The following is a 14,935-nucleotide window of genomic DNA, read 5'->3' on the forward strand; positions in this document are numbered from 1 at the left end:
GCAGTGACAAGCGCCCCGAGTTGCTACCGCATCGGGCCGGAAGCTGTGAAGCGCTGCGCGCCCCTTTCGGGGCGGTCGGGCTCGCCCGGTTTGGACAATAGCGCCGAGGAGTCGGAGGCGAGGAAAGACCGGGGCCCAGAGCTCGGGCCCGGGAGCGGGCCATGCGGGCGGCCCCGCGGCCCCGCGACGGCCAGCGGCGGCAGTGAGGCCCAGGAGTTCTCCGCTTGCGGGCGTCCTCCCGCCTTGGCTCCCGCGTGTCCCGGCCCGCTTCCTGGGCGACTCCAGCGGGGCCTTTGCCCCGGTCCCCGGGCGGCACGATGACCGACACCCGGCGGCGGGTGAAGGTTTACACGCTCAATGAGGACCGGCAGTGGGACGACCGGGGCACCGGGCATGTGTCGTCCGGCTACGTGGAGCGGCTGAAGGGCATGTCCCTGCTTGTCAGGGCCGAGAGCGATGGTAAGTGAAGCCCCTTGGGGTGGGTCCCTTGCCTTCCTCCACGGCTCCCGGGCCACATCCCTGGTTGTTGAGGGCTAGTGGCCCGCCAAGAGAACGGCGGGGGCGACTGGACTGGGGTTGGCTGCCGCCGTGGGGGAGGGCGGGCCACCAGCACCCCAGTTCTCTCGGAACTAGCTGCACGGAGAGCGCTCGAAATGTCTGTCTTCCCAGCGCCTGGTAGCAGTTGCGGGGACGAGGGGAGCCCAGCACATTTGAGCTGTGCTGCCTGGGCGTGTGGAGAGGTCGGGGGCCTGGGATCGGGAGCCCGGACCGTGCTGTTCTTTTGCACTAGAGTGACCTTGAGAAAGGCACTGATTAATCCGATCTGCCTTAGTTCACTCATCTGTAAAGCAGGCGTGAAACTTTCTCGCAGCAAAGAAAGTTCTTAGGTGTTTCACTCTTTGGTGAACGTTTTTCTGTGCCCCCACCCCCGCGCCGCCCCTTTAGACTATTTTTCTGGTACGTCTTTTTGGTCCTGTCGCAGGTTGGCAACACCGGTTCATGGATCTGGCAACTGCATTCGGCAGAGTAAATGCTTCTTTGCCTTGAGAGGATAGATTTGTGTTTCCCAGTGTTGTCTTTTTCACTAATAATGCAGAATTTTGTGTTGAGTTGGTGTAAACGGCTTGCAACTGTGGAACTATTTTATGCGAGCTTTTTTGATTACTTAAATGTATAATCACAATTTGGTTCAGTTAACAGGTGGGGGGGAGACGTTGGCAGATAACTTTAAAATCTTTATCTGCCATAGTACCAGTGCTTCACGTATTTTGAAATAGCCTCAAGGTTCAAAAGACCCAGTTGTTTGAAAATATGTGTTTCAGATTTTTCCAAACTTTGTTTAGGGTTTGCCACTTCCCTCTGTGACATACCTTGGATTTTGCTTAAAATGTTCACATCATGTGAAAGTATTTGAGAATTGTTTCTTCTGAATTGAAAAATCTGTCTTGTTAAATTAGTCTCTAATTTCACGCTAGCTATTTCAGTTTATTACAATTGTATTTATTCTGTATCTGAATCAATTACAACTCAAGGAGTTTTTTTTAAGGCTTTATTTATTTATTTGTCAGAGAGAGTGAGAGAGCACAAGCAGAGGGAGAAGCAGGCTCCCTGCTGAGCAAGGAGCCCAGTGGGGGGACTGGATCCCAGGACAAGGAGAGGGGAGAGACTGGATCCCAGGACACTGGAATCCTGACTTGAGCCAAAGGAGACACCCAACCAGCCCAGCCACCCAGGCAGGCATCCCTCCTCTCAATGAATTTTAAGTGCATTTTTAATCCAGAACTCCGATTTCCATGAAAAACCAACAAGACTCACTTTTCTGTAATTAGAGACTCTAGGGACATCGATTTTCAATTTGAATTGAAAAGTTGTAATTTAGAGTTATATTGTCCACAGGTTATCTTTATAAGGCTACCCCCATATAACTTAATTGGAGATAAATTATTTCCTCTCAGGGGAATTTAAAGGATTTTGAATACACTGAGTATATTTTTCTGAGGCCTATTTCTTCTTAAAAATACAAGCTTGAATGTGTCAGGTGCTTTTGTATGTTTCTATCACATATCACCAGCTACTCTCAGGGTATATATCCTCCTTTGCATGTTTGGAAAACTTTTTATATAATGAGTGAAAAGTATGGGCTTTGTAGGTTCAGTTAACTTTCAGATGAAAGTATAGTGTAGGTTTGAGATCAGTTCTTTGAAATCTCGTAACACGAATAACTGTCAGATCACATTTAATTGGACTCGTTATACAGAGTCCATTGTTTACAGTATTTTTAAGCATGAAGTTTTGATGTCATAATCTAGGGAATCCTACTCTAATAACCTACTAATGTTGGGATCTGGGGTTCCCCCCCATTTTTTTTTAAATTTTATTTATTTATCAGAGAGAGAGAGGGGGAGAGAGCGAGCACAGGCAGACAGAATGGCAGGCAGAGGCAGAGGGAGAAACAGGCTCCCCGCTGAGCTAGGAGCCCGATGTGGGACTCGATCCCAGGACGCTGGGATCATGACCTGAGCCGAAGGCAGCTGCTTAACCAACTGAGCCACCCAGGCGTCCCCCATTTTTGTTTTTACCACTTTGGAAATAGCCCCTAAAATCCCACCTTCCCTTGGGAAAGTTTGGGACTCTGCAATGAAATAGGTTGAATGGTAAAAGCAAAAGGCCTTCAATTTTATCTATTAATTTTATTTATTTTTACTTACTAATAGAGAAAGATGAAATAAATGTAACTGATATGACCTTGTTAATTTAAGATATAAGGAAAACTAAATCCAGAGAGTGGGCTTAGAAGATAGCATACTTAGATGAAGTACTGTCATAAATGATCGCTAGTTTGATAATAAATTTTTTTTTCTAACAGGAAAACTCCAGATAGGAATGATAATCAAAATTTATCGAGTGTCTACTGTGCTAGAGACTCTTTACTTGTATATGCTGATAGAGGTACTGTTATTGGCCATATTTTGCAGATGGGGAAACAAGTTCAGACAGCCTATGGGTGAGATTGTTATTAATTGGTATCATTAACTATTTACAGTGTGTTTTAAATTCCCTTACTGCTGTCCACTTGAGTTTGCTACTTTATACTTAAAGGCTCAAAGTTTATCTCAAAGAACATGAAAAGAATTTTTAGCCTAAAGATACTTAAAATTACAGTGTATCTTAAAGCCACATGGAGTTTTTGTATGGACTGCTAGTTTGGGTCATTCCTTATTTTATGCTTCTCCCAGTCTCCATTATAGAATAATTGAGAATTTTCTTTTTATTGTGGTGAGCAAAGTGGAAAGTATTTCTGATTTTCCATAAAGTGGGTCATTTGTCTTGTTAGAGGTGCTTAGACACTAAATCGAAAATCAGAAAGGCAGTTTCTGAATGGAAGTACTTGCTTGTGGCCTCCCCAATAATAGGGCACATCTTTCTGAGTAAGTGTGCCTTTCTCCTCTGAACTGGTTGGTTTGGCATATCTGTAGCCCACCTTGCCTTGGAGGAAAGAGATGTTCTTGCAAGCAACTGAGCCCATAGGTTGCATCCTTATTTAGTAGGTTCCTACTGGCAAAAGTGTATTGTAGGAACATAGCCCTTTCTTTAATGAAGATAGATTACCTCATTTCTCAAGATTTTGTCATAGCCAGCTACCTCAAAGTTCCATCTTCCCCCCAAAAAAATTACTTGGTATTGTTTTTTTCTTTCAGTTTATAATGTGCCTGTTAAGTTGCACGAAGGGTAATAATGTCATCCCTTACTTGCTTTGTCACTTTATGTTCAAATCATTCTACTATTGCATTATGGTTTTTACCACTTCTACCTTCCAATTTTAGAATTGATAAAGACTTCAGAATTTCTCCACACACTGAAGGATGTCTTTTTAACATAAAATCATATCCATACTCTTTATTCTGGTTTACTTGCCAGGCATCAAGAATAGTGTTCTTGTATTTGGTTTTTACCTTAAGTTTTATAAAGTAATTTTTATATTTCAGATAGTTTCATGTATTATCTGAGTTGCCTGTTTCCAAGTTTAAAAGGTTAAATTTTCAGTGTTATTTGAGGCATGAAGAAAATGAGGCATGGGGAAATATTTTTGTTCAAGTTAACACTGCTAGCTAATGGTAAAAACTAGAATCCTCTACCTCTGCTTCTTGTAGAACTTGATTGTAGGTAGTGCCTCACCCCCACTAATTAGAAAAGGAGGTCAGAACACTTTAGGTGGAAAGCCTGGTTTGTTTCGCTTTGTTTGAGCTGTTGTGGAGAAAGAAATGAGCAGAGATAAGTATCAGCAATTTTTTTTTTCCTCTTACAAATTACTAAACAGTATAGAACCTTGCATACAGTAAGCATTCCAGATTTAGCTACTGAGAAGAGCTCAGTGTCAGTACTGGGAGAAACACTTGACTTCGAAAAGTTCATTTAAACCCCCCCTTTTTTTTTTCCTTCATGTAGACCTGCTTTGTAGAAAATTACTAGGCCTAGGGTAAGCAAACCCTTACTTACCATCTTCTGTGTGTGGTAACTTCTGACGTTTTGAAGTCCATCAGGCACTCTGGGTATAGGTGATAGGGCCTGAGTGTAGTGAAGGCCGGACGCAGGCACGGGATCTTTTAATTTAGGGCTATCCCCCCTACCCCCACTCTGAGCCTTCATTTCAGTTTTTAAATGCTGTGTGTAATCGTGAGCCACAAAATTAGGAGAGAGTGAATACGGACTAGTTTTAAAGCCTACCCTTGTGTACTGTCCAGATGATATTCTGGACTTCGATTAATTCATTTTTGATGATTTTTTTCTTCCCATTAATGAAGCACAGTACTTGGGTTGCTGCCCTTATTTTGAGCATTAATAAGGATGATATACCAGCGATGTCTAGATATTGTGACAGAGCTGGACCTAGTCCTGAAATCCTTAAGTATTTATCCAAATCTAAACTAAGATTAGGACCTATGTTTCTTTAACTACTTGAATCTGATTGGTTAGTAGGTTGATATTGGACATAGAACCATAAAAGTTATAGAAACTCCGTTTCTCATTTCTCCAGTGAAAGGGAGTGATATCTTCTAAACAAGTGAAATTTCTTGCTAAAAAACACTGTATCAGAAAGATTAAAAATCTTAACAGTTTTTTTGGAATGTTTCCTAAATATTATATATTAAAATGTTTTTTTAAGCAGTGTAGTAGAACTGTTAGTTTTTCGTTCTAATGGGTTTCTGGATTATTATCATTACTAATTTCTCTACTGTTTAACAGCACAGTGATGCTTGTGAAATGCTATTTTGTCCATGCTCTAAGAGAAACAAGTATTGAGTGCTGGTTATATAGTAGGTGCTGGGATAGGGACTTTAGTATGAATTTTTAGTTAATGTAGCAACCCTGTGAGGTGTTATTTTTTTCTAGCCTTGTCTTCATGTATTGATAATTTGATTGGGTAGTTCTGTGGTCTTTTTTTTCCTGCACTCAGCCAGAAATCTAGGTTTTTGGTTTTTGGTTTTTTGTTTTTTTTTTAATGTACAATCTTTCCATTTTTTAAAATATTTGCACAAATTCAGCATATGAGTATGTGTGTTAAGACTACAACTCAAATAAACTGTCTGTCCGCCAGATCCAGGCTGCAGGCACTACTTGCAGTTCTCGGATTTAAACACTTTTGGAATGATAACTTCACTCAGGACTACCAGCTACTTACCACCCCACTCCCTGGAGGTGTTTGTTTTGATAGAGGTGTGTTGGGGATTCGCAACAGAATACAAGAAGAGCTTTCCTGTTCCATTTTACAGGAAGAACAAACAATGCGGTGAAGCAGGGAGGGAACATTTTTAATGACCAAAAATCGTGTATACTCGTAGTTGTACTAAATGTTTTATTGTCCATCTTTCTTGCTTATCCAGGTTTGACAACTTCTACTTGCAATTGTCTTGGCGATATTTTGAGTGCCATTTTCCCTCCTCTACCGTTGTTCCCCCACTTTCTGAGTATACAGACCTCCTTTTTGTCTATTTGGGGCATCTATCTATGTGAGGATACACAGATCTGTCATCTAAGAGTAGCACAGTATTTCATTGTACACATTTAATTCACACAGTACACTGTTGTAGCATTATTTCTGAAACCTTCCTCAGGATACCTTTATACTCTTAGAATTGGGGATTCTCAAAAGCTTTTATTTATGTGGGTTGTATCTACTGATATTGCCACATTAGACTTTAATTCTTTAAAAAGCTATTATATCAGCATTTAGTGAGAAGAGTGTTACTGTTTTACACTTTTATAAATCTCTTTAATGTCTGGTTTAATTTTTTTAAAAAAGGATTCTTAACCCTCTGCATTCAGTTGTTTGTAATAACACAGTATAGACGCTGAGAAAAAACAAGGGTGGAAAAAACAAATAACCTTTTAGTAGTAATAATTTGAAAATAGTTTTGATTTTCCAGACTCCCTGAGGTCCCACACGTTGAGAACAGCTGGCATAAAGATTGTTTCTAGATTTTTTACCATTACACTGCCAGTGACTTATTTGTTCATGTACTTGGCACTGTGAGATGTAGGCTAATTTCCCAGAACTGTTGGACCAAAGGGGACTATTTTAAAAGCTGATAGAGAAAGATAAAATGGCCTCAAAAAGTTCATATTAACACTCAGCTGGATCTTCTTCCATTGATTGGTAAAGCACTGGTAACTTGATCCAGTAGAAACTAAGAGATGGGGAAAGGGAACCTAGTAGATGGCACAGAAATAAAACTAGAAATATGTCTTTATTATTTTTCTAGCCCCCAAACTAAAAGGCAGTTTTGCATGCTCCAGCCCACCAGTTTCTTAGGGAGTATGGTATTTGGGGACCAGAGCTGGACTTCTAAGGTGGTGCCTTTGGTCTGTCCTGTGTTTCAAGAGAGATACTTCCTCTTAACATCTTGAATGACCCAGTAAAGAAAAACTCACCAACACCAGAAGCTTCCAGTTATCTACTTATTTCTTGTTTTAGCTAGGGCTTTGGGAGGGCACACTTCCCAAGCTTTCAGTTACGGATTTTTCCTTTCTAATTACTCTGACCCTGTAACTTTATGGAGAGTTTTGAAGCAAATGCAAAGGGATTGGTACTTGAAAAATAATAGTTAATTCCCCTGCTGGTTTTTGTTTTGTTTTAGTAGCAGCCAAGTTAGGTATGTGTTTTTCTTTCCTTTTTTTAAGTATGCTCCGCACCCAGCATAGAGCCCAGTGTGGGGTTTGAATTCTTGACCTTGAGACCAAGACATGAGATGAGATCAAGGGTTCATGCTTAACCAACCAGCCACCCAGACAGAGCCACCCAGGCACTCTGTCCTTTTCTCTTTTAATTGGAGTATAGTTGACGCACAGTGTTTGAGATATGTTTCTTGAAAATACAATTTGAAGTGATAACTTCACCCCTGTGCCTTATGTTGTTTACCCCTACTTATTAAAAAAAATAGTTTTGAAGTGTTAATAGATCAAGAAATTACACAAATGGTAAGTATTCAACTTGGTGAATTTTCACAAAATAGCGAGCACTCTGGAAGTCTTCTTCATGTCCCTTCACAGTCACTATCTCCTCCTGCCTGCTAGCACCATAGATTAATTTTTGCTACCCTTTGAAGTTTATGTGAATAGAATTACATGGTATATATTTTTCTTTGCGGTTTCTTGCATTCATGTTGCATTCAGGTATTTGGTTCATTCATTAATATTTATAATATGATATTCCACTGTATGAATATTTACACCTTTTTAAATTAATGTTTCTCACATGCTATATATAATTCATTCAAAGTGTATAATTCATTGTTTTTTAGTATATTCACAGGGTCATGCAGCTATCACTCCAATTTTTTAATTTTTTAAGTAATCTCTACACCCAGCATGGGGCTCAGACTTAACCCTGAGATCAAGAGTTGTATGTTCTATTGGCTGAGCCAGCCAGGCACCCCACCACAATCTAATTTTAGAATACTTTGTTCTCTCTGAAAGAAATCATGTACCCATAAGCAGTCACTACCCATTCACTCCTCCTTTCCTCCCCAAACAACCACTAATCAATACATCTTCTCTATTTGCACACTGTACATTTTATATAAAATCAGTCATATTATACATAGTCTTTTGTGACTGGCTTCTTTCACTTGTAATGTTTTCAAAGTTCATCCAGCATGTACTTCTTTTTGTGTAGCTGAATAGTTTTCATTAGGTTTTGGACATTTGGATTATTTGCACTTCTTTGCTATTAGAAATGCTGCTAAGAACATGTACCCATATTTTTGTGAACGTATGTTTTCATTTCTCTTGGGTATACACCTAGGAGTGGAATTGCTGGTAACTAGCAATTGAGTAACTGCCAAACTGTTTTCCAGAGTGGATGCCTTTTTATATACCCACAAGCAAAATGTATGAGGTTTCCAATTTCTCCATGTGGTTGGCAACACTTATTGTTGGCAGCACTGTCTTTGATTGTAAGCTTCTTAGCAGGTGTTAAATGGTATCTTATTTGTGGTTTTGATTCGTATTTCCTTGACAACTAATGATATTGAGCATCTTTTCATATGTTCATCATCCATTTGTGTGTCTTCTGTGAAGAAATATCTGTTCAGATCTATTGCCCATTTTTAAATTTGGTTGTCTTTTTAAGTTGTTAGAGTTCTGTATACAAATTCCTTAACAGATACGTGATTTACAAATACTTTCTCCCATTCTGTGGGTTGTCTTTTCACACTCTCAGTGATATTATTTGTAGCATAGATTTTGACTTTGAACATATCCATTTATCATTTATCAGTGATGTCCAGTATTTTCTTTTGGGTAGGTTTGCTTTTGTAAGGTTTCACTTTTAAAAAGGCTTACTTAGTTTGGTTCTAGGACGCTAGACCTTTTGCATCTTCTGAATGTTGCAAAGTAATTCAGTTGTTTCATTCTACTGTTTTTGTAGTTTTCTAAAGATGGATTGTTTTTCAGGATGTGATATATTTCAAAGTGGTTTTTTTGAGATGTATTTTCTCCTAGAAACCACATATTGAATGTATGCCACAAAAAGTAAGTTTGAGCTTAATGTAACTAACATATTCTGATTTCACTGGGAAATGATTGCAATTTCTGTTCTTGTATATAGAAAAAACTGGAAGGATATTCATGCGGAAAGTTGGAGACTTAATCCTTTTGAGAGACTCTAGACATTGAGTTCATTTGCTTGTTGCTTTTTCTTGTTATGACTGCATCACTGGACAACTCTTGATAATTACCAAAAGAAAAAAATCCATTAATAGTGCATAAAGAAAATTGAAGCACTGGAAATTTGTTTTTAATTAATAAGGCAAAGGTTGGGAGAAGAGGAGGAAGATTAAAAGAAATTTCCTCTAGAATATGAGGATACTTGTCTGAGTGAGCCAGCAATAGTTTAAAAAAAAGTTTAAAAATAGTTTTAAAAAATAGTTAAAAAATGGTTTAAAAAAAAAAAAAAGGCCTGAAAGAAATGGGGCGTTGGGGGGTATAGGTGGGAAAAATATGGAGACTGTTTGGTTACCTTAAGTAACCAAAGTAGACTAGAATAAAAGACAGATTTGGAATTATTTTACCTGTGCTTGAGGAGGATTTGAGTGAAGTGGGAGGGTGTTCCCAAATTAAGTCCTTACATCTTGGTAAATGGCTGAAACTGTATTGCATTCGGTATCACTTAGCACTGTTCTGAGCACAGAGGAGTAGAATGGTCAGTAAATCGCCAGCTGAGACGGTATCATTAGATTAGTAAATGAATTTTAACAGAAGCAAACTAATTTGGGAATGTAAAGAAGCCCACTTTTCTGAGCTGCCTAGCCCGCTATTTGGAATTGGAAAGTAATCGTGACATGTAGTAGGAAAAGAAATGAAAGATTTGGATGAAGGACAGCTGCAGAGAAAGTCGCTGCTTCTTAAGCATTTCAGGCCTGTTCTTGTCTTTAGATAGTACTTTGGGGATAAACTGGAACTAGAGTGAGGGGAGAGGCATAAAAGCTGGTCTTAAGATTTGCACTTTGTTATAAAGCAGTAGTTATTTTCTGAATATCACAAGTCTTACTGCCAGGGAAAAGACAAAAATATGCAAAATAAAACTAGCAGACTATGGGGAAAAAATTGATTATTTGAAGATGAAGTGTGATAATTCTGGAACAGACACAAGAGACTTTTTGAAGGTGAAGTGTAATATTTGGATGTACTGGGGTGATGGATTGTATCCAAGTCATAATGTATGTCAGGGATTTAAACTCAGGTCACCTGGCTTTCTGCAGTGACCTTTTACTACCCTGTGCTGCCCGTAAGTTGTTGGATCTCTATTACCATCCAGTCCTTTACTCTTCAGATGATCGTGTCTTTGTTAAAAGTAAACTGTATAAAGCAAGCATTTCTTGGGTTACAAGTTTTATTATATTTAAGTGTGTTTTTAAGCATACTGTTTCCTTAACTGAAGTTAGTGTGTATCAAGTGGTCAAGAAAGGAGGAAGTGTGTGTGTGTATGGTGGAATGTAATGCTGCTTTGCAATGGCATAATGGAATGTTTTGTTTTTCTGTTTCCCAGGTTCTCTACTCTTAGAATCCAAAATAAATCCTAACACTGCATATCAGAAACAACAGGTAAAATTTTGAAGATGTTGTTTTACTTTGTATATTATCCTCTCAGTTGGGTGATTAAATGAAAATTTGCCACCAATTCCTTAACAGTGAAAAATTTAAAACGGGTTACAACATACTTTCCCAGCCTGATTCTAAAATGTGATTTTAGCCCATCTCTGTGGTGTATAAAGCAATCATTTTATTTTAAACTTTAAAAAAATTGCTTCAATTTAAGCCAAGTTTTTGCTCCAGATACTCTTAAAACCAAAATTTAATTCTCAAAAGTTAAAACTAGAACAAGTTTTCTTGTTTCTACTAAAAGAATAAAAAGTGACCACTGATGTAATAATCAGCTATTAACACAACAAAGTGGTAGAAACTACTTCCTTTGCTATTGTAGATGCTAGTGCAGAAGGGACATTTCTGTCCCTATACAGCAACCCAGTGTAGGTAAAAATCTGATTTGTTACGTAGCCTGAATAGGACCTTATAATAATATGATGATAGGCTAATGATGCAGTTTATTAAGGCATCTTTCAGTTTTAGTACACTCTTTCTTGTACCCTACGCATGAACAAGCAATATCTGAAAGTAAATCTTTCTCTACTTAGTAGGGCAACTAGCACTATCATCAAAAGGTATTTTTTCAGAACGTACACACACACACACACACACACAGATATACTGAGTGCTGTATCAAGCCGGTGAAGGCAGTATCAGTCCCCCCAGTGCCCTGAAGTTACAGAAATAAATTTAGAATAAAGAATATTACTAGTACATTCATATGTATATATTACTGTTACTCTATAAATAAATTATAAAGTGCTTTGCTTTATCATTGACCATTAAAATACTACTATAAGGAAGTTAGTGTTGCGTTTATTTTGTACATTAGATGATCCCTAAAGATTGTGACTAGCTTCAGGTCACACAGATAGTAAATAGGAAAGCTGTTACTAACTCCACTAAATCTGCTTAATGGTCATTTGCTTGTCCAAAAAACATTTGGTACAATAGAAATATTTTCTTGATAGTGTAATGGACTACTAATACTTTGCATGTAGTGTTCTTAAGAAAACTGTTTGGTTTGATTGGAATGGCTGGAGACTAGAGTATTTTGTCTTTGATATTCTATACTTAAATACATAAATTCGTGTTTTGAGGCTTCAGTCAGTTGAAGAGTAAAAGCCCATCCAAAGAAAAAGAAAAGATCAAGTCTCTTTTGAGGATGAATGAAGAAATCCATGTGTCTTAAGCTGTAGGTTGTTGGATGGTAAATAGGATGCTTTGGTGAAAATTAGAATCCTTAGGGAAAACAGAAGAGCAGTTCCTAAAATTTTCAAAATTCTAAATTTGTCAAATGAGCATTTAAGAGTTTATATCTAATTGTGCCCTGTTTTAAGCCTACAGATGATTCTGAATTTACATTGTACCAGCATTAATTGCTTATAGTTGTTTTAAATCTAACTTACACCAATGTGATACTGGTTTTCGTTTCAGTGGGTCTTTATCACCAGTTTTCACAACTGTATGTATTATACCCAGTTTAAAGATGAAGAAACAGACTCAGGGAGGCTACACAGCTGACTCATTTCTTGCGTGTTGATCTTAACAATGTTTTATGTTGTTGTTGTTGTTGTTTTTTAAGATTTTATTTGTTAGAGTTTAATTGAGCCACCTAAGCATCCCTTGATCTTACAGTGTTAATGTAAATTATTTTGAGTTTGAACAGCTGCTTAGTCACTGTAGAATGGATGCCTGCTATCCATGATCTCTAGAAGTTCATGAAGATAGTAAACAGGGTCTTTGATCTCGTGTTTAAAATTCTGAATAAAAATTGTGGATTTATTCTGTTAGTAATGCTGTACAGCCCAGTCAAATGATCTTTTATTTACTTTCAGCTGATACCCCTTTTAGTTCAATGAGAGACTACTCGTCCTCATTGTTGACAGTTATGTAATTAAAAAGAATTAATACACAGTTTAGCAAACAACATCAGGGGATCCATAAGAGGTATCTTATTGGAAACTGCCTCCATGTAGACATATTTTTTTAAAGTACCTTAAAGCTGGTCTAGTCCTGTTTCCTTCTTAATGTGTAGGAACTTTTATCATCCCTATAGATGTTCACCTAGAGTTTGCCTGGCTCCTTTCAGTTACTTATTATATTGAATTATTTTTCCTTTATACTGTACTCATCATCCCTCTAACTCTGACTTCTCCTAGTTCTTCTCTTTGGACCAGCCTGAAAAACTGCTATATGATCATTGTTATGTTAGGCTTCTTTTATTTTTTTTTAATACTTTATTTATTTATTTGAGAGCATGCGTGCACAGGAGCTTCAGGGGCAGAAGGAGAGGAAAAGAAATCTCAGGCATGTTATGCACTGAGTGCAGAGCCTGACGAAGGGCTTAATATCACGACCCTGAGCTCATGACCTAAGCCGAAACCAAGAGTCAGATACCTTACCGACTCCACCACCCAGGCGAGCCCCAGACTTCTTTTTTTAAAATGTAACTCTCCCCGGTACCACTCAGTATTTCACATAGAAGATGATTCACAAACCCCTCTCAATGAGTGGGCTCTTTTTTGAAATGGTTGATGGCTCTGAAACAGTATATATGTTTATCTTACTGTCAGTAAGTTTAAGAAGATACCTTAGATCCTGTAAATATTTTTGTGGTAATGATGCATATTGTAGTATACAGACTGTACTACAGGAAATATAAAATGGTGTCAGTACTGTAAGTGTAGTGTCTTGCAGAGATTAAATGTTAATAAAAACTGTTGAACTGTTCATTACACTTACTATCATTAAATAAAAGTCTCTCTGAACAGGAGTAAAGGGGCTGTGGTGGCAGGAGCGTCTTGCTTCTTCAACCATAGCACTTTGGTGAAAGTTAAAAAAAAAAAACTGTTACTCAGGTAAATCTCATATATTACAGATTTAGCAAATAATTTCATGGGCCTCGTGTGTTTCAGGTAAACAACATTCAATGTGGATAATAGATGAGAAAAGGGGTTTTAGTTATTAATCCCACATTCCTGACATGCCCTGGTTATTATATGCTCAGACTTCCTCTCTGGGCAATTTGCCTAGAGCATAACATGTAATCTAATATGCAAGCAAAGAATTGATACTTGCTTAGTTTGTATCTTTCAGTACATTTAGATTGGTCACTTTGTAGTGCTTTTCATATTCTGGTTAACTTCTCCTTAAGGAAAACAATGTTTTCATTTTATAGGGTGAACAGAGCTAGGTATGAAAAGGCATTGTCAATCACAGTATCAATGTTGCTTAGTACTGTTCTCAGTTTTTTGTTGCTTTTTTCATTTGCCTTGTACTTTGAAGAAGTTCGTCATAGTTAATGGATGTTAATCAGACCTTTTTTTTTTTTTCCCCCCCTCTCAAGGACACTTTGATTGTGTGGTCTGAAGCAGAAAATTATGACTTGGCTCTTAGCTTTCAAGAAAAAGCTGGATGTGATGAAATTTGGGAGAAAATATGTCAGGTAATTTTAAAAACTAGAAAATCAATATGCTATCTAAGTATTTTGGGTTTTTTGCTGTGCTTTTTAGCTGATGCCCAAGAGTTTAAATAAATAGCATTTCATATTGATCTCTTAAATTCATTATTGTCTGTGAAAAGTTGATTTATAGGAAAGTACAATTTACTGACACCAGACTGTCCAGCCACGACCTTTGCTGAACTTCTGTATCTAGCGGCCTTTGAGAGCTCCGTCATATGTGGTCAGTGGTATCTCACATTCAGTAGTCCAGAACCAAACTTAATCTCCCCTACATCTGTTCATTCTCCCATCTTTCTCATCTCAGTCAGTGTCATCCAGTTGCTGAAACCAGAAACTTGGAGGTTTTATTTATCCTTCCTTCATCAATTAATCCATTCAGTCCTTCAGTTTTATAAATCTTAAATTTATTCACTTATCCTTGTTTTCACTGCTAACACAGTTTACTAAGCCACCATCATTTCTTGGCCTGGTTTATTTCTTTCATCTTGACTGGTCTTCCCAAATCCATACCACAGATAGAGAATCTTTTTAAAAATGCCAATTTTTAAATATCACTTTATTCAGTAACTTCTTGTGACTTGACTATCTCTTCAGCCTCATCTTGCATGTTCTCAGTTGATTCTAGAATTTCCTAGTGTCTCTAGTACCTTGGACTAGTGACATAATCTCCACAGTCTTGTTGGTTATGCATTTATTATGCACTCTGCATTTATTATATGCTAAAGCCACTGGCTCTTGTTACAGACTAATTTAAATCAATGTCTTCTAAGAACAGCTTCTCTGTCTTCACATTTATTCTAATTAGAGAATAATCTTCAGATTTTT

The 14,935-nt window shown here is 37.9% G+C and overlaps 1 protein-coding gene across 2 annotated transcripts in view; it reads left to right on the forward strand.

Annotated features, from left to right (window-relative positions):
* Window positions 1–294: 294 nt before the first annotated feature.
* Window positions 295–14,935, forward strand: part of PPP4R3A (protein phosphatase 4 regulatory subunit 3A) — a 35,619-nt gene continuing 20,978 nt past the window's right edge. For both annotated transcript variants that reach the window (XM_032344656.1, XM_032344657.1), the window contains exons 1-3: window positions 295–459; window positions 10,547–10,602; window positions 13,994–14,092. In XM_032344656.1, the coding sequence (XP_032200547.1) occupies window positions 318–459; window positions 10,547–10,602; window positions 13,994–14,092 (297 nt within the window). In that variant the 5' untranslated portion in view covers window positions 295–317. The remainder of the gene's footprint in view (window positions 460–10,546; window positions 10,603–13,993; window positions 14,093–14,935) is intronic.

The sequence above is a fragment of the Mustela erminea genome, chromosome 5 (assembly GCF_009829155.1).
Source record: "Mustela erminea isolate mMusErm1 chromosome 5, mMusErm1.Pri, whole genome shotgun sequence".
Classification (NCBI taxonomy): Eukaryota; Metazoa; Chordata; class Mammalia; order Carnivora; family Mustelidae; genus Mustela; species Mustela erminea.